Source organism: Ursus arctos, unplaced genomic scaffold, assembly GCF_023065955.2.
Source record: "Ursus arctos isolate Adak ecotype North America unplaced genomic scaffold, UrsArc2.0 scaffold_6, whole genome shotgun sequence".
In the NCBI taxonomy this organism is placed as follows: domain Eukaryota; kingdom Metazoa; phylum Chordata; class Mammalia; order Carnivora; family Ursidae; genus Ursus; species Ursus arctos.
Genome location: NW_026623078.1, coordinates 67,634,601 through 67,655,367, shown reverse-complemented (window position 1 = coordinate 67,655,367; position 20,767 = coordinate 67,634,601). Strand labels below are relative to the sequence as shown.

The 20,767-nt window shown below is 39.3% G+C and overlaps 1 protein-coding gene across 15 annotated transcripts in view; it reads left to right on the top strand.

Moving 5' to 3' along the window:
* Nucleotides 1-20,767, top strand: part of ENPP2 (ectonucleotide pyrophosphatase/phosphodiesterase 2) — a 107,386-nt gene that overhangs the window by 33,075 nt on the left and 53,544 nt on the right. For all 15 annotated transcript variants that reach the window (XM_048212449.2, XM_057307712.1, XM_048212448.2 and 12 more), the window contains exons 3-8: nt 5,956-6,111; nt 9,703-9,828; nt 11,829-11,889; nt 13,845-13,942; nt 14,168-14,247; nt 15,261-15,380. In XM_048212449.2, the coding sequence (XP_048068406.1) occupies nt 5,956-6,111; nt 9,703-9,828; nt 11,829-11,889; nt 13,845-13,942; nt 14,168-14,247; nt 15,261-15,380 (641 nt within the window). The remainder of the gene's footprint in view (nt 1-5,955; nt 6,112-9,702; nt 9,829-11,828; nt 11,890-13,844; nt 13,943-14,167; nt 14,248-15,260; nt 15,381-20,767) is intronic.

Sequence of the window (20,767 nt, the reverse complement as noted above, 5' to 3'; positions counted from 1 at the left end):
TTTCCAAATCATGTCTTCATCAAATTCATAGCCTATGTACAGAATTTGAAAAATCCTTTGTGAACAAAAACAGTACTGTAGTTATATTCAGATGATCTAAAATTTTAGCCAGGCCCTTGCTAGCTCAGATTAGCCTGAGGGTTCTGATTTTCCAACCAGGAAAACAGGGATAATGTTGCTTTTTTATCGGAAAAGGTTTTTGAAAACAAAATGCCATATTAGGGTTGATGAGAATATAAGGTGTTAAGTATATGATGATACATCTAATTTATCTTCACTTATGTTCAAAAGCCAGTGTCTAAATTTTTACCTTTTCAAGTTGCCGATACCTGTGATTTCGATGACAACATTTCGTTGTTTGGGAGCAGATTTGCAAACCATTCAGACATACTGTACTGACTACCATCATAAATGCTGCTTGAGGGGTTTAAAAGTTGAATTAATGGGGTGCCTGGGTGGCTCAGTTGTTAAGTATTTGTCTTCCTCCCAGGGCGTGATCCCAGGGTTCTGGGATCGAGCCCCGCATCGGGCTCCCTGCCCTGCTGGGAGCCTGCTTCTTCCTCTCCCACTCCCCCTGCTTGTGTTCCCTCTCTCGCTGGCTGTGTCCCTCTGTGTCAAATAAATAACTAAAATCTTTTTTTAAAAAAATTGAATTAAAGTTAATCTATCTTATTTACGTCGCATAGAAATCTGTGTTTTGTTTTTTTCTAGTTTACGAGATCTTTCCACATGAGAATGTTGTGTTTATAAATGCTTTAAAAGTGCAGGTGTCTGAAAAGTTCCCAGGTACAGGAAAAGTTGTCCACGAGAGCTGGTCCAGAATCTGACGGAGAGGAGAGAACAGCGGTGCCAACGCAGTGGGTATTTATAGGAACTGATGTCTTTAGGAAGTGGAGATACTGACATGGAGGCTGTATGTAAGCGGTGCTCACTATGGGATGAGGTCAATAGCATCAAGAACACATGGCAACTGCAGTACAAGAAAGTATGACCAGAAAGGATGAATCATATACCCCAAAAGAGGCATAAGACGGCATTAAATGCGAGAGTTGGTCAGCATCTTGAATGTCGTCCATATTGACCGCCTCCTTTCCCTGTGGTTTCTACTTCAGACAGGGCAGGCAGACAGAGCAGAACCAGTTCTGTGTCAGTGCTCTTAAACAGGAGGCGGGGTAACCACAGCCCACAACCCATTGCAAGGCTTTCCTCTCACTTTCAGGAAGCACTCGGGCTAAGGACCACAGAGAATGGGAGGGACAGATAGGGCGCCATATCTCAAACCCTGCACCCAGGGCCACCACACAAAGTGGAGAAGAGAGAGTCTTCCAGCTTTAGGAAGCTAAAGGTTTTCAAACTTAAGTACTGCTTCCCTCATGGATCATCATCCAAATCCGAAAATTTCCATTTTGCAGAGGGATTTAGAGGAAAATAGGATTGGGAGTCCAGGATGAACTCATGTTTAGGTCACAACTCTTGTCATGAATTACGTTCTTTCCGATGGCCTATTAAATTATCGGTAGTTTCCCCCATATAAATGGCACCAGAATTCTATGATACCGCTTCTGTATGTGTGGTAAGATGGAATTTTTTTTTTATTTTATCTTTTTAGAAAGATTTTATTTATTTATTTATTTAGAGAGTGGGTGGAGGGGAGGGGCAGAGGAAGAGGGAAAGAGAGAATCTCAAACAGATTCTGCACTGAACATGGAGCCCAATGTGGAACTTGATCTCATGACCCCAAGATCATGACCCGAGTTGAAATCAAGGGTCAGATGTTCAACCGAGTCACCCAGGCACCCCGATGGAATGTTTTAGAAATAAGATTTTACTTAATTAAGGGAAATAATTTCACTTATTTCTATCAGGATCATGAATTTGAGTGTAATAAATCATGTTTTTATGTTGGTGTTTTTTAGATCATGAAATGCTTCTGTGAAAAGTAAGAAATTTATAGTACTTTCTTATGCCTATCATATATGTACATTTATACATGTTTTAAAATTTGAAGTTCCTATTTTAAGAGAATGTGTCTATATAGACTCTAAGAGTTTTTAAATATTCTGGAATGGAGTTGCGTCTTTAAGCAAAATAACATTTAAATATGTAATTAAGAAGGCAGCAATAGAATTTGAATTTCATAAAAGTACTGGCAAATGCCTTGTATGAAATTCTAAACCTCCATACTTATCACACATTTTCGATCCTTTTGAGGTGTTTGTTTTTGTCTTTTGTCTTCCTTGTTGGTTCGAGCTTTTATGGGAGTCTCAGTAATTATGAGACACCGCAAGTTCACTGATCCTGCAGTTTTCATCACACCGTTGAATAAATTATAGACCCCCAGGGGTCAGATTGATGTTCTCCTGATTTAGGTCAGGTAAAGGAAAGCTTTTCAGATTTTAGAATTTAGACATATAAGTCAGAGAATCTATCTATATGGAACCAGGTTAAAATTTTCCAATAAAAATTGAAGACCTAAAATCTGTCCTCAGGCTGGTGTGGGGGGAAGGACATGAGACATGGGCATGGAATGAAAGAGCCAGATGTGGCGGATGATTGCAGGGCTATGAAAGTGTGGGGATTAGAGCTTATTATGAAAGATGGCGGGGGTGGGATAGGCCCTGGAAAGGCAAAGGGAATGTGGTTCGACTCTTTCACCTGATTTGATTAAAAGAGGTGCCGAAGTTCAAATTCTTAAGATTATTGGATTGGAAGAACTACAAGGATCAATTCATCTTCCCTTTTCTCTCACTGCCATTGTCAGCTGAGTCCAAGCCAGCCAAGAATGAATTTGACATATGTGTCCCTAGTCCATATTTCAGAATTTACTCTTACTTGGTAAACCTTGAGTCCAACACTTTTTATGATCTGTGTGTTTGCAACTCTTCCTTAACGAAGCTGTCTTCCGTTTAAGGTTTGGCAAAGAAGATTTTCATTAGGGGGAAATCTATTGAGTGATATTCAATTATTTTCAAAAACAAAGTAGGGGATACAGTCAGAGAATAATCAATGCTGTAAGAATATCGTAAAAATCACGTAACTAGCATGGATGAAGAAAGGTTTAAAATGGCTAAAAATCCACACAGATATTTTGAAACTAAAGAGAGAAATAGGGAAGAGATTGTGATGAAGGAAAAGCAAAGGGCATGATTGGAGGAATATTTCAAATGCAGGCTGGACACCATAAAGAAGAGAAGACAGGACAAGTCAATTACTGCGAACAATGTGCCTTTGGACCTGTTAGCATTATCTCAGCGATAAGCATAGCTGAGCATATTTATGTATGCAGCTCATGGGAATGAATTCTGCTCAGGATTTATTAGATGGCTACTGTCTAAGTGGTACCCTAAAAAAAGGAATAATTCAATTATAAGCATTTTTCTTATCTTTTTTTTTTTTACTATAGGGCTTTCTCTATTTTTACTTTTTGCACATCTCAACCCCTCCTCCCCCCACAGTTTCTTATGGCCCAGCATGACTGTTCGTAGGTTGGCCAAAGTCAATAGAAAAATGTGGTTTTTGAACCAGAGGTAAGGCACTGCATTGGAAACCTGACATTATTTCCTAAACTGAGCTGGTGCGGTTTGTATGTATTTCAACATCCCAGAATCAACCATGCACAAGCGTTTCACATCTCATGGTCTAGTGAATCTGTTTGCTTTACTTGAACTGATCCGATGCCATAAAGCCTGGGATTGGGTGACTCTGACTTTTAAAAGGACAAAGGACTGAGGGATGAACGGGATGTTCAGATAAATGGCTTCAGTGAACCTGGAAATGTTATTTAACTTCTGTTCCCCACCTGCGTCTTATGTTTGCTTGTTTTTAAAAGTAATGCATGCCAATTGAAAGAAAATGAGAAATTCATAAACATAAATAAGGAAATAAGATTATACATAGCATGTCATCAATAACATTTGTAAAGCTATTTATATATAATATATTATTATATATATAATAATACATACACACAGATGTGTGTGTGTATATATATGTATATATATATATGTATATATATATATGTGTATATGAGAGAGAGAGAGATGTAAGGAAACAAGACATTTATAAAATTGTGGAAATTTCAAACTATAGATAGAAAGGTAAAAAAAATCCCCCTGCTTCTCTCTTTCTCAGTCATTTTACTCCAGTATAATTCCTGTAAAGAGTTTCCTGTGGGGAGGGGGGAGGAAGGTTATTGATACCTGTACGTTTTCTCAATGCCTCTGCCCCCTCTCTTTCTTCTCTGGCTCTGTTTTTATTTTTACATTTATTTATATCCTTATTGCTCTCTTTACCTCTATTTTTGACACAAAATATAATACATAATAGTTAATACCATCAGACTGTTCTGTCACTTTGCTCTCTAAAAAAATATATATGTTAATATATTTTATGGATCTTTCCATATTAGCCTACATCCAGATCGGAGTCCTTCTTTTTAAGGGCTGGGCAATATTCCATTTAAGGATACGGTGATTCTTGTACATATTTCTTGGCAAACTTTTGCAAATATACACAAGAGGGGAATTCCCAGTAATGGCATTTCTGGGTGAAGGATTCATATGCATTTCCAAGTTGTGTTCTATTTTACAAAAATTTTCATTCCTAGCAACAGGTAGGACACTGCTTACACTTTCCATTCTTCAGAAATTAATAATTTTGTAAGCTAGGATGAGGATACAGCTTAAATTTTTCCAGTCAGCCAGTTCTTCCAGCACTACCTACTAATTAATCTTTCCTTCACCCCCTGTTTAATCCTTCTTTCTTTCTCCGATTGCTTTCATTATAAATAAATTCTCATATATTTGGCTCTATTTCCCATCCCTACCTCCAGCACTGATCTACTTATTTCCTGGTACAAACTGTTTTAATTATTTAACTTGAGAATATACTTTACCATCTAGTCTTCACCAAATTACTCTTCCTTTCCAGTGTTTTTCATTTCGTATATTCATTTTTTATAAACTTTTAATATCCTCTCCAGTTTAAAAAAATTCCTCTTTATGTTTTTATTGTGGTTGCATTGAATCTTTAAGTTTATTGAGGAAGAACTGATATTTTTATAATATTAATTATCTTTATCTCCAAGATGGTGTATCTTTCCGTTTAATAAAATCTTTCAAAACATCTTTGGTAGAGTTTTAATGTGTTCTTCAGGGAGGCCCTACACAAGTCTTATGGAATTTATACCTAGATATCGTATCTTTGAGGCACTATGATGAATGGGACTTCCATTGAATTTTGAACTTAATTGCTTATATCATACAAATATGTAGAATTTTTGTCTCACTGGTTTTTCCCCCAAATTTTTAGTTGATTCTTGAGATTTCTAGATATACGGACGTATCATAGAAACTAAAGAGGATTTGTTTTTTACAAGCTGAGATTGTGGTGTTTGTGTTTGTGTAACTCTGTTTTGGGTGTAGATCGAACGGCTGGAAGAGATCTTGCAAGTCTTCCCTTTCAGTCCCTATGTTCAGACTGTTCTCAGAACATTTAGGTTCAAATCTCCTTACAAAAAGTTATGGGTTTTCAAAGAGGGAAACGAACTCTTGTTTGTAAGTGTATACGTCAACGTTCTCTTCTCTATTGGCAGAGACACTCACCCTCCCAGATTTGTAGTAATAATACTTGTAAACAGTAAAATAAAACCGACAGCCAACATTCATCGCACTTTCTGTGTCTGGCAGACTGCTGAGTGTTCTGCATGGATTGTTTCCTTGAATTCTCGTTATAATCTCCAGTTACTTTCATTAATCCCCCCACTTTACAGATGAGGAAACTGGCACAGAAGGTTTAGCGACCTGCCCAGGGTCCATAGCCAGCAGGTGAGGGTGCTAGGCTGCTCAGCTTGAGCCTGACCGCGTCACCACTCTCTGCTCCCCCCGCCCAGCCCCCTCTCCATGATGACATGACCCATCTCCCAATCCCATTGCCGTTGCTTCTTGTATCTTGCAGTGTTATCGGACTCCCCCTGGACCAACACCTCTGGATCATGCAAGGGCAGATGCTTTGAACTTCAAGAGGTTGGACCCCCTGAGTGTCGTTGTGATAATCTATGCAAGAGCTACAGCAGTTGCTGCCATGATTTTGACGAGCTTTGTTTGAAGACAGGTGGGTAAATTTGAGTCCTCTGGAGACTTGATTGGATGGCTGAAAGGCCCTCACTGTTACTCTGCCGGCATTGCCACCCTGCTTGGTCCAAACCAAACTCTGTGGGTTAGTTTTGTTTCTTGAATGATTATCGATTATATTATGAGTATACCCCATGTGACTGTTGTTTGCATACCAGGCCTACCCAAAGAAGGTTCTTCGTGACTGCAGTCAGTATTTACTGGTTTCGGAAGTAGTTATGGCCTGGGTTTTTTTTTTTTTGTTTTTTTTTGTTTTTTTTCATCTTCATCATCTGTCTCTTGCGGTCAATTCCCACGTTCGCTGCTAAGGCACATGGGCTAAAACTGTGAACGTTCTTAATTTTAGTTTTCTCTTTCAATTTTAATTTCTTTTTATTTTTGCTTGCCTGCTCAGTGTACAGCATTTGTGTTATTTCATCTTATCATATAGTAACTATTGGCCTACTCTGATGTAATTCCCCATTCTCTGTGCAGGTAGAAAGTTGTTATGGAATTCTACTTGGGGTCACATGCTCAGGGTAGCTCTAAAATATTCCTCTCAGTCATCCTGGCCTTTCTTTCCATGTCTTCTATACTGGAACCATCAATAGAATATACAGACTTCAGAATGAATACACTTGAGTTGAGAAGAGGCACCTTTGTAGACATTTGCCACCCCACCTGCTCTGTTTCCAAAGCCCGATGCTTTAGACAGGACTCTGGAAATACCTTGTAAGCTATCCAGCATGCTTCTGGGCAACATCGTATGCAAACTCTGAGAAAGATGCCCGTCAACCCTGTTACGATCACTAAATGCAGCGATTCGACAGCTTCCTTGCCAAGTTATTACTTGCTTTTGGACTTGTATGGTTTAGATGATTCTTTTAAAAATCTGACTCTCATTATCATTGATATGAGCCTTATCTTTCTAATGATATCATTAGAAACAGAGACATTATTCTCCTTTACTAAAGAAATGACCCTTGATTCATATGAAAACCGACGCCCCCTCCCTTACTGGTTCTGGTTTGTTTGCTTACCGTCACTCCCCACCCCCTGAACAAGAAAAGTTTTATTAGGCTGTTTTCTGTATAATACATTTTCCAAACATGTAGCCATTTTTTTTTCTTGTTACTTTCTTTTGGAACTTCTCCCAGGTTCCTTAGTTGTTGGTCTGCAAACTTAAATGCTGAGAACCTTGTAAACTGAACATATGGATGGAACAGATGTTCTAGTAGAGTTCTCTGGCTCTAAAGCAGTATTTCAAACCAGCAGCCTGTGACTGCTTGGCACCGGGGACCTAACCGGTGCTCGTTTCCTCTGCGCCGAGAGCATCTGGCCTCTGACATGTCATCTCAGCGGGTCCGGATTCCTGATCTTAGAGCTCCTTGCAAAGTTTAGTGGGTGTCTTCACTCCAGCTTAGCTCACTCTGAATGTCGTTCATGCCTCTCTTTCCAGGTGTAATAAATATGGACGGTAATAACAGTTTTGAAGTAGTTTATTTTCCTGAGTACCAAGCTAATGTATGCCAAATGCAGAAGAATCAAATATCAGATAATAACAAAAGGTTGAAGGAGAAAACAAAAGTCTCTGAGATCCTACTGTGATAGTACAAGCCACTTTCTGGAGATAAACACAATGTTTCAGTGTAGACCCTAACTACTACGTGTGTGTGTGTGTGTGTGTGTGTATTTATACGAGCGTGTATGTGTGTGTGTGTATATATATATATATATATATATATATATATATATATATATATGCCTGGGAGAGGGTGTATATATATATCTCTTTACACACCATCCTTTTGAACGCCTACATTGTATGCCATTGAACAGGTGGGACCTGCTTCATTGGATAACTGATCATCATATAGATTTTCCCCAGTGGTTGCTATTATGAACAATGTATCAATGAATGTGGTTCATGCATATTCATATTTTTGTCTGTTTTCCTTAAGAAATTCCTAGGAGTGGGATTTTGAATCAAAGTGTACATTTTTAAAATTTAAATATATGTTACAAAATTAACACTTCTCAAAGTTTATATTCCTCTCGAAGGGCTCAAGAGCTTTCACCACTCCCTTTTCAACATATTCTCACTTTTAAAATATATAGTCTCATTTAAAAAAATCTCTTTATCTGATCTGATAGCTAACTCTCTTATTATTCCATAAAGTTAAATATTGTTTTTTCTTTCTGCTTATTTCTGTGTTTGCTTTCAAAATTATACAGCTGACTGACTCCTACCTTGCTTGTAGTTCACTCTGAACCCTGGCTTTTTAAAATTCCATTCTTATGTGAAGCCAGTAGTTCCTCGATAAATTTAGCTTCTTAATAGTGATGCTTTTTTGTAAACACTGTCTTCCACTTACGACGTATTTTAAGAAATGAAGACCTCAAGTGTCCTTAGCCCAGAGAGGGCTTTCTTGACCATTCTGTATCAAATAGCATCCCCGTTCCACCTGTCACTCCCTGTCAGTACCATCCTGTTATTTCTTTCATAGCACTTAGCACGAGCTGAAATTATCTTTTTCTACTGGTCTACTTGCTTGTGGTCTGTCTTGCCCAATTGGAATATAAGCTCCATGAAGATGTCCTATCTTGTCTTTCCTGTTCTTCGTGACCTCCCCAGCACCTAGAACATGGAAAACATAATGGAAATATTTATTGGATAATTGAATTAATTATGAAGTTTCTCAGTACATCAATCCTGAATGTTAAGAGCCATATTTTATTTTCATGGTAATTTGCAAGTAGATTGAACGAATGTTCATGCAACATCTAGCATGTGCCAGGCACAGTCTCAGGCACTGGAGACATAATGGTGAAAAGAAAGATGTGATTTTTTTTCCTGCTATGGAGCTTACAGTCTAGTGGATGAAAAGGCAAGCAAAAAAAGATAGCACTCTCTTTTAAATGAAAATATTAATTTTCTAAATATTTCCTGTTGATAGAGTTAAACCATGAGCTCTCAATCAAGTATGCTCAGACAGAAATCTGTAACCCATCTCCTGGCCTCCTGCAGAGGAGGGGCTCTGACCTCTCATTATAGACAGGGCCGCATTTTTGGTCAATAGTTGGACCTGTGAGTGTTTTTCATATCTCTTTAAACTCTACCTATCTGTGTAGGACTTGACCCTTCAGTTGCAACTTCTGGCAGGTCAAGGATTTGGTTGCAGTATCATTTTTATTTAAATTAAGCTAATTAAAGTCAGGTAAATCTACTTTGGGAAATAAAAGAGCCCAGCTGTGGTGACTATGCCTGTGATGGTAGAAACTCCTATCACAAACCTTACATACCATACATTTTTTTTTTTTTTTTTAGTACAGTGTACAAATGGTAAGGGTTCCATTTTTCCAAAGGAGCCCAATTATGTTTGGCTTCGTACTCTGATTTGAAAAATTAGGAATTCAACCTATTTGTAAGTCCTCCAAATATCATCTAGGCCTCAGGCCAACTCTAATTTCACAAGCAGATTAAATGATGTGGGATTTTAGCTCTTTTTGTTGGCAACGCTTGTAAGCAATTGTGGCCTCTTTCATTTGGTTTGTGAGAAGCAGTGAAAGTGTTTTATTGTGCCGATTTCAGCTGGCGGCTGGGAGTGTACTAAGGACAGATGCGGAGAAGTAAGAAATGAAGACAATGCTTGTCACTGCTCGGAGGACTGCTTGGCCAGGGGAGACTGCTGTACCAATTACCAAGTGGTTTGCAAAGGTACATGTTTCCGCGGGTTGGCTAGAGCTTCAAAAGAATAAAAACTGGAGGTGCTCCAAGGAATCTTGGATGTTGTGGCTGTAACACCTTGGATATGGGTTGGGAGGAGGGAAGGAGTTGTGTTTTTTAATTTCTCATGCTTCTTTCTTAGTTTTGCTTCCCTGCCTTTCACTGATCTGAAATAACAACGAAATCACCCCAAATTCCAGAATGGGTAGAATCATAATAATGAAGAGATTTCTAAAGTTCCTGTCTTGGTCTTAGATCAGGTTTTCTAAAAGCAGAGCCTGAGACAGAATTGCATACACGGAATGTATTGAGGGAACGCTCTGTAGGAAAACCATGTAAGGGAGCAAGGGAGGCCGGGGCAGGGGGGCGGCCAGCAGGGACGTGGTTTTAGGGGAAGTCTCACCTTGGCCTGTTTTACTGGAAGGTAAATTGCAGCATTCTTACCCCTGAGACAGGGGGGCATGGCTTTTGTACCCACTGGATGTAAGCTGTAAACTAGGGCACTAGCAGCTGCCTGAAGATGGGTTTACTAGCTGGTAAAGAGGATCTGGGCACCTGTCGCTCCTATTATACCCCAAAGCTATACCTGCATATCTGTTCACTTTGTATGGTCGATTGCAGAATATGATGGTTTTATTCTAAGAGTAAATACTCTAAGACTAACGGTGGACTAACGAAAATATAAAAGATGACGTTTCTGTCTTTAAGGCGTTGAAGGTACCATAGCACCCTCTTGTAGAGGTTAATGGAAAGATCCACGACTCTTTATGTGAACTTTGCAAGTCACTTTATTGTCAAAATTAAGTCCTTCTTCCGAGCTGTGACATGGAACGTTTAAGAAGCGTTTCCATTAAAAGATTTCGGGGAATAGGCAAATCCGTTCTGAAATGTGTTTAATGTTCAGTGTGTGGCAGGAAGGCATTGCATTAATCCTGAATTTGGAAAATTTCCCCTGCCCAAACAATTATTGTAACATTTGATAAAGTATACAATGGATTGAGAATTTTGTTCCTTTTCCTCTTTATTTCCCCATGTAGTAAATGTAACAATAAGCCACAGAGGCTATTAGAAGAGAAAATACAGGAAAAGTCCGAGGTGTCCCTTGTTGTTGAACCATTCAACACTGGCTTTTCCTGGTGAAAAATTCTAGTTGCAGTACTTCTGTGAGGCCCATGGGTGAGCCCTGGGTTGCTAGATATGTGGTCAAGCTTCCCCCACTTTAAGGAGCATGTTGCTAACCTACCCCGTTGTCAGCAGTCAGATCTTGTTGACAAGGGAGGGTTCCAATACAGTCAACACACGTGATGTTGATTTTCCTAAGGACCATGTAAAGCAAATGCTTTTTGATAATTCTCATTTTCTCCTAAGAAGCCTCGTTTTTGTGTTTCTTTGTTTTTAAACCTGAGCTCTTTTCTGTTCTCCATTCTTGTTGGGGTAGCTCAGGGAAGCTTTTGGACCTTGGAGGAAGATAAAAGTGAAAGCATTGGTTTTTATTCCTAAATCCACAGGCTGTACACAGATCCACTGGCAAATCATCTCTCTCTTGCAGTCTTCCATCTATCACCCCTGAGTATTCTAAGCCTTTCCCCTCCACTAAAGGGAAGTTGTGCCATACTTTCTATGGCTTTGAGATGTTCGGTGGTGGAGAAAAGAATGTTCCATCTAATGACCAAACAGTTTATTTCTGGAGGGAAACAAACATGAAATTTTGTTCACTGACGCCACTGGTGTTTTTATCTACAAACCATTTAGGCTCAGAAGGCTCGCATAAACACCACTTGGGGCTATTAAATATTAGCTTTCCCATTATGTATGGGTGTACTTTCGTAAGCCAAACCAACACTAGACTTTATTTCAGAGTTTCTGTTTAGATGGTGTCCCATAAGCAACAAGTATCCAACAAGACACGGGACCTGGGGTTGCCGTCTTTGGGGCTCTGGCTGCCATTGACGATTAGATTCACAAGTGAATTTACCCACTTTCCCTCCTAGGAGAGACACACTGGGTAGATGACAACTGTGAGGAAATAAAGACCCCAGAATGCCCTGCAGGGTAAGTGCATTTTATAAATATGAAGTTTACATGGTAGTCAATAAAGTGTCCCAGGATCTGGATGGGTAAATGGGGACAAACAGGGTAAAGCTGAGACCCTTTTATACAGGTAAACTTATACTCAACTACTTGTAAGTGATTAATCCGTCGAAAGCTAGAATGCATATCTTGAAGTAGTGAGTTTTTATTTTTTATTTTTTAAGATTTCATTTATTTATTTGAGAGAGAGGGGAGGGGCGGAGGAAGAGGGAGAAGCAGACTCCTTGCTGAGCAAGGAGCCTGACGAGGGCCTCGATCCCAGGACCCCGGGATCATGACCTGAGCTGAAGGCCGACACTTAACCGACCGAGCCACCCAGGCGCCCCGAAGTAGTGAGTTTTTAAAACCTTTTCTCTTATTGTCTCTGCACATATTGAAGACTGAATATCCTCTATACTTCACCGTAGCTGAAGATTTTACAAAGTGTATCTAAATATCGCCGGAGAAGGAAAGAAACATTTCTGGCATTGATCTTTTTTTTTCAGCCTTTTTTCCTGAAAGGCTGCTTTTGCCTCTTTTGGGGGTGGGGGGAGGAGGACTATAGAACTTCTCAAAAAACACCATCCAAGCTGGTAACTCCTACCAGATGCTGCAGGAACTTGACAAACTACTGAACGCTGCTTTGCTGGGGTGCAGCCAGACCTGGGTGACACCCTGTGGCTCAAGTGTGACCAGCATAAGGCACTCATTACGCCTTCCAGGAAACTGTTGAAAATTCATGGACCCTTAAAATGCCTGGCAGAAAATAAATTTTCAACAAGTGTGTTTTCATTCATGTATTCGTTCAAGTGGACTTTTGTTTTTAGGCAGCACAGCCTGCGACGCAAAATCCAAGTATTTCGATATTGTCTTTATTTTCATATCCTTTTTTGGCTTTAATGAACGACTTGAACGTCTTTGGACTTTCTGAATGAAATAGCCATAGTTTCTGACTGTTTAAAATGTGTTCGGTTATTTTTGTGGAAAAAGCAGTCTAGCAGTAGATGCCCCGATAAGTGGTAATGGTCATGACAATGAAGAACTCTTCTATGGTATTCTTCTAAGTGCTTTATCTGTGACTCATCTGAAATATGCCTTATTTATTATGTGGCTTCAAATAAACTCAAGCCTGTGCTTGCTGCATTATCAGAAAAAAATTTTTGCACACAGTTGAGTATTCTTGAGTCTGACCGGCCAATTCTATCCTTAGACTATAACAAAGGACCTATTTCATCGGATCCTGTCCTAGTTAAATGGATCTTCATCAATTTTAATTATTTTTAAAGTTATTTTATGATTTAAACTTGAAAAGAATTCTTTTATAAGTTTTAGGGACAGGAGTGCCACTGCTATAAATTTCATACTCATTTACTTTGTTCACCCATTCATTCATGTATTTGCTAGGCATTTATTGAAGCCCTACTATAGGTCCACAAAATAGAAAGATGAATAAGTTGTAAACTGTGCATCGAAATAATGTAATATGTATGTGAATGACAGAAAAGGTATGATTAATATCTTAAAGGAATTCAGAAGTGTGAGCAGCTAACATTACACAAGAGGAAACCCTGAGGTGGGTTTTTAGGAATGAATAGGAGTTTTCCAGGGAGCAAATGGGAGAGCACCTATTCCAGGCAAATATAACAACTTTATACTCTGGGAAGAACCTTGTTTGCAGTGTGAGAGGTGGCAGTGGATAAAGTACATTAGGGGAAAACTGGAGTCCAGTCCCTTCCCTGGCCATTTTATGACCTTGGTCATTTAACTCTGGACTTCGGTCGTCACGAATGCTACGTGGCTGGCAGCCCAGGCTTGTACCGATATCCTCACTTGAAGTTTCATCTTGGAAATTCCTGGTTCCAGTTGTGAGAATGACTAGGCACAATGGAAACTTTGTGGCAGTACGTTTTCTAAAGCTTACTATGTTACTGTTTAAGGTTTGTTCGCCCTCCATTAATCATCTTTTCTGTGGATGGTTTCCGTGCATCATACATGAAGAAAGGCAGCAAGGTCATGCCTAACATTGAAAAGCTAAGTAAGTCCTTTTCATACTGTATTCTCATCAGTATCCATGATCTGCACAGTACACGCTTAGTTATGGGCTTTGAGAGCTATGGACACGTGGCTTTAAATGTATTCTATTACTTGAAATACAGAAGTGTCAGTAACACAAGTCTGTGATAGTTTATAAAGTGAATTCCTATACGTGAAGGGACTCCTGTTGGTTCTCTTGCTCTAATGTCTGCAATTCTGTTCCTAGGGTCGTGCGGCACACACTCTCCCTACATGAGGCCCGTGTACCCAACAAAAACTTTCCCTAACTTATACACTTTGGCCACTGTAAGTATTTTTCTTTTTTTTAAAGATTTTATTTATTCATTTGAGAGAGAGAGAGGGAGCATGAGTGGGGCGGGGAGGGGCAGAGGGAGAGGGAGAAGCAGGCTCCCCACTGAGCATTGAACCCGACATGGGACTTGATCCCAGGACGCTGAGATCATGACATGAGCCAAGGCAGATGTTTAACTGACTGAGCCACCCAGGAGCCCCTGGAAGTATTTTTTCAAATGATGTAGATTCAAAGGGTATGGATGTAGATTTCATCCTGAAATGACTTAAAGGGAGATTTTAAAAAACATGTTTTTCAGTGTTCAAAGAAAATCTGTCTGTTTTCTATCTTGTCTGCGTGAGCTGTTCGCAGTGTCTTTTACGACTCTGGGGGGGACTGAACGTCACTGTAACTTCAAAACTGGAAACTTTTTTTCAGGTGAAGTTCTGTTTGAACACATATATTAAACTTTTAAACTTCTCTCAGATACCACAGGGTCTGTTGTTTATTTTCTGAATTTTCAAATAAAAATATTGACTTCAGGGTTGCTTTGTTTTAGTTTTTAGATATTCCCAATTCCACCTTGCTTTCTTCTTTAAAAACGTAATTTGTTTAATTATTTTATTATTATTATGAATTTGAGGGGCCCTGGGGTAGAAGTAGAACTCAGGGAAAAGGAAAAGTGTATTTATAAATGGAAGCTTCTTTGGAAGCACATAAGTAAATTTCAATCTCCAGATTAATTTATCGTAATAAAAATTATTGTCATCTTAGTAAATTGCAACAGTTAAAAAACCCCAAATATTAAATTTCTTATCATCATGTTAAGTCTCTCGGATAGCTTATGATTAATCCATAGATAATATTCATGTTTGCTCAGACACACATAACGTCTATACATATCTTATATAAATTTGGAAATTAAATATTGCTATAAAACCTCCTATGATAAGAGAGTTTCTGATAGAACTAATATGTACAGATCATCATATTTGTATTTTAACAATAAATTTGCTTTTACACAAAGGGGCTGTATCCAGAATCACATGGAATTATTGGCAATTCAATGTATGATCCTGTGTTTGATGCCACTTTTCATCTTCGAGGGCGAGAGAAATTTAATCATAGGTGGTGGGGAGGTCAACCGGTAAGTTTTGCATTTTTTGTGTATGTGTGTCTGCACACTGCAACATTTCATCCCCAATTTTTACCTGCAAAATAGATGCATGTAATTTCCTCATACTTGGCAATGTTTCTGTCCTTTAGTGGTGTGTGTGTGTGTGTGTGTGTGTGTGTGTATACATCTGTACACATAATATCTATGTATATGTGTAAATAATATGTATATGTTTGCATGTTCATATGTTTGTATATGTATATATATGTGTGTGTATGTGTAGGTGAGGTTATGGTTATAAACGTGTGAGATGATGAATGTGTTCATTAGACGGTGGTGACAGAGGGTGAATGCCAGAAACATTCTGAGGAAAGAACATACAGTCAGATCATACTGGTTTAGTAGACTTAGGGGTACAATGAAAAAGAGAAGTGAATGACTAGGACTACCCCCAAGTTTTGGCCCCAGTACCATATGAACAGAGACAGGGAAACTTGCTGATAAAAGGGGCTCAACGAAACCCACGGGAAATCCATGAATTCCTTTGTTAAATCCATTCTTTGAAATTTCTGGAAGTTACATGTAAGAGGAACCCTACCTTCATTTCGGACCAGCAAATTAATACTTTGCAAGAACTCATCCTGTTTACTTCAGATCTAATGGATGGGCAGAAAGTAAAAAAAGGATGTAGGTGGCTTTCTACATCCTATTTTTCCTATGACTGTGTGCAGGGTTAAGCAACTTGATTTGGTCATTCATGAGCATAACGGTAACGTGAAACCATGGTTGTCGAATGTGCAGATTGAACCAAGGGCACACCCCCCTGGGTAGAAGGGCCAGGATCCCTGCAGGAGCACAGCCCAGTATACACAGCTGATGAAAAGCATGTAGAGGACAGACGGCAAATGGTCCCACCTTATGTCAGCTCTGACTGGGGGCCGTGGCTCCCTGGAGTACTGGTTCGGGTGGAGGGCTGAGACCTCTGTGCAGCTGCCGTGACAGTGTCTGCGCCCGTCCACGAATCTGCCGTCCCCGAACGATCCCATACCTGGAAAGGTTTGCTCCAATCTGTGGGCAAGCTAGAGAATATCAAGTCAGAAAAAAATACTATTGCTCTTCGATAAAGGGTCATTTGTGATTACAAAAATATGTTCATGCCTAACAAATCAGGATGCAGAGTTAAACACGGGCTTCTCATTTTTTAAAAAAATAAATAGTGGAAGACGTCTTGTATGTCCGTCGAAGTGTTTCTTTATAGTAGAAGTTCTGACTCTACCGTCTTTATTCAGGCTGGACTCCCAGAAGTCTGTGATGACCTAAGTTGTGAGCATAGTGAAATTTGTTTACAGGGTGGATTTCACAAACTGTATGATAGAGGGACATTTTATGTGTAAATAAAATGACTGAAATGAGGGTCCTGTCAAGCCGTTGCTGGTTGGTTCTTTGTATTAATTTTGTCATGGACGCAAACCCGCCTGAAGAACCACAAAGGAGATAGAGATAAATAGTAATTTTATCAAATTGGATCACCTTACCCCAAGTGTTGACATTAGTTTCCCTCTGGGTTGGCATGACTCAGAAGATGAGTCCACACAGTCATTAACTTCTACAGAAACAGCAGAGGGAATGCTGCCCAGTGCAGTGAAGTCTTTCTCAATTCTGCTTGCTTATTTCCCGACTAACTCGCAACGTGGACAGATTTGACCAAGTTTAGTATTTTCCTAGTGTTGATGAAGATTTACAGTGTAACTGATTGGTACTTCTATCTTCTTGAATAGGGGACACCGTAAAAATTTCAAGGGCCATAGTAGCTATAATTTTAAAACATACTTATTATTGAAATTCGGTGTATCGGAAGAACACACGGACAGAAACTGTAAGGATTTAAGAGTGAGAATATAAGCAACTATAAATATTATGAGAAAAGATGAGCCTTAATAAATTATCTCAAGCATTTATCCCATCCTCTGAAAGGCTTATACATTTTACAAAATCACCAGTGAAAAAAATAATCGGGATAGAGAAAATATTTATAAAAATCTTAGGTAATGAAATTAAACTCACCTTATTTTTACTGAATGATGAAACCATGCAAGACATTTGGCTAAATAAAAAAGGAGTCAGAGTAAATGGTAAATAAGAACCACTCGAATCCTCCTTTAAAATTTAATAGATGGGATGAGGCATTTGTATATCATCCATCTGAAAATTTGAATCTCACCGTTAGGCTTCCAAAAATAATTTCTATTATTTTTTTTCTCCCTTTGGTAACATGGATATAGCCATCTTAGCAAACTCGGGGCTGCTTTTAATTTGTTCTTCTTACAATGTGCTATTAAAAGTTGTCATTCACTTTATGATGCTGCATTTCTCATGCCTATTTTAATGGGATTCCTTTTGTTGTTGTTGCTTTGAAATTATACTTAATTTGTTCTCATTACAACAGTATGTTCCGTACTTTTACTGAAGTTTCTTAAGCATGTTTGTTTCTTTGAAAAATCTCTCTGCTATAATCCTGCAATTTCTGATAGTAAGATATCTCAGGGGGAAATTCCCTGATCGGTTTAAATCTGGACTCAGTGAAGTGGAGAGTGAATGTGACTCCAAAGGGCCCACGAAACACAGGGATTGGAGAAGGAAGTCCATCACCCACCACGATGCAAGTCCTCTAAAGCCAGTTTCCAGAGCAAGACGTTAATTGGAGGAGCAAGTATGTTCTTCTCACTCAAGAGGCTTGGTCCGCACCTGTTTCTGCCAGTAGTGGGGACGCAGTGAGTTGGTCCTGAGACCATCCTCGTAAATTACCATAGTGTGAAAATGCAAGAACGATGGCATGTTCGAGAAAGAGGCGGCAAAGAGAAGAAGGATGACGTTAGAACAAGAGTGAAATCCCTGGCGAAAAGGATTGGCTTGATGGAAAGTGCAAGTCACTGCTTTCTTCTCTTCCTGCCTATGTTATTATCCTGCCGGTGGGAGGTTTTGCTTTCTTGTCAGGAAAATTTTACTTTTTATTTATTCTGTTGTTTCTTTTCCATAGATCGCTATAAATCTCGGGTTTTTCCTCCCTCTTTTTACTGCATCTTAATGTCCTTCAGATGGACTCTGCCCTGCACTTAGGGTGCTATAAATGCTCACCTGGCCGCTTTGCTGCTAGACTCTTATTTATCTTTCAAATTTCAGTTGAAGAATCTGTCACCAGGTCGTCACTAAGCTCCACCAGCCCTGGCTAAGCTCAGGGACTCACCTTTGGGTTTTGCTAGTATTTCTGTCATAAATTTGACCATATATTTTTGAAATTATTCACATACCCGCTTCAGACTGTGGGCCCGATGGGGGTAGAATCTCTTTATTCTCAGGCTGTAATCCACAGCCTGACGCCTCGAGCTGTCCCACTCCTGTGTCTTGGATTGAACTGTTCTGCACCGCATCTGAGATGTGTTCACCCGTACTTCTTCCCTGTACTTTATCAGTTACTTTCTTCAGGCCCTCACCACCTGCAAAGAGCCACACCGGTCCACAGTCTATTCTGCAGCAACCCCAATCCTCATTTCTTAGCTTGAATCTCAGTAAGTGATATCCTGCAGCTAATGCGACAGCCCCACCCCTCCCTCTGGTCTCCCAGAATTCTATTTATCCTCGCTCTGTGCTTTTGAATGCAAAGGAATAATTTCCCTGCAAAGAACTGCTAGAAAGACTACAATAGTAGCTCATGTTTTTGAAAAATGTTTTCTGGCTTATTTTCTTTTTCAAAACCTCTCCCCTTCTCCCTCAGCAGCCTACTTTATTTAATGTGAGAAAGGGTTGGATTTCACATTTAAATCCTTCTGATTCCAGTGAGAAAGCTTTTTTTTAAAAATTCCTGATAACGTATCAAATAGGTACAATAATTTCCCCCCCTTTTCCCTCTTCCCAATGTAGTATCTAAGACATAAATGTTGAAATCTGCCTCTAGATAAAGCAGATTAATGGAGAAATATTGGCATTAAAGGTGGGGAAACCAAATCCAGTGTCTTGTCAGGTTATTTTTGTTGTGCTGTTTCACCAATCTTTGAGGAAATTTATATTACATTCAAATTCAGAGAAATACAGATTCCCATTTCTCTGAATTAACAAGGAACTAGAAACCTCTCTCTCTCTTTCTAATAACCCCAGAAGCTTGTTTTCACTTTTCTTTTCTTTTCTTTCTTTCTTTCTTTCTTTCTTTCTTTCTTTCTTTCTTTCTTTCTTTCTTCTTTCTTTCTTTTTTTTTTTTTTTTTGTTTTTGGACCAATGTTTTCGTGACTTTTTTCTCTGTAATTACTAGATTTAACTTCTGAGTTCAGAAATATAATATATACATATGACCTGCAAGGAACTTTCAGGGCTACTTATGATCTGATTTAACTTAAGAACGTCATGCTTCAACCTCCTACCATTTGCTAAACCTTGATAGAATGGCTCCTTACTGCTAGGATTCTTTTATTTGAGATTTTTAAAGGTTTTTAATTTTTTTTTTTAAAGATTTTGTTTATTTATTTGACAGAGAGAGAGACAGCCAGTGAGAGAGGGAACACAGGCAGGGGGAGTAGGAGAGGAAGAAGCAGGCTCCTAGCGGAGGAACCTGACATGGGGCTCGATACCAGGACTCTGGGATCACACCCTGAGCCGAAGGCAGACGCTTAACGACTGAGCCGCCCAGGCGCTCCTAAATGTTTTTAATTTTAAAGATTCTCTCATTTGTTCACTTTTTGCACTTTTCTGACCATGCTCCCACTTTTCTTTTAGAAAATATGGTCAATATGACTTGTACCAAAAAGCAGGAACAATGTTTTTGCTTCTTTTTTTTTTTTTGAGAAGAGTAAATTTTTTAAAAAGATTCATTTATTTATTTGAGAGAGAGAGAGAGGGTTGGAGGGGTGAGGAAAGGAACAGAGGGGGAGGGAGAAAGAATCCTCAAGCAGACTCCCTGCTGATTGCAGAGCCTGCAACGGGGCTGGATCTCAGGACCCTGAGATCATGACCTGAGCCAAAATCAAGGGTCAGGTGCTCAACTGACTGAGCCACCAAGGTGCTCCAGAAATGACTTTTTTTTTAAATTTTTTTTTTTTTACCACCTCTTAATTGTCCTCATGGTTCGGTTGCGTTTTACAGTTGGCTAACTTTTTTCTGATTACAAAGATGTTTATTGTCACTGTAAAAATCTGGGGAAGTACAGCAAAGAATAAAGAGCACATGACCCTGACTTCACCATTGGCTACCCTCTCTCCCCGTGCCCTTTCCTTATACCATTGCAAAGACCCCCTCTGGTGATCTTTTCCTGTAAACATTACTGAGCTAAAAGTTACCCATAGGGCTTCCTGTTGCCCAGATAGTGCCAACATCAGCATAATTCCACAACATAACTTTTGAAAGTGCAGGCTCATCATTTGACAAAATTG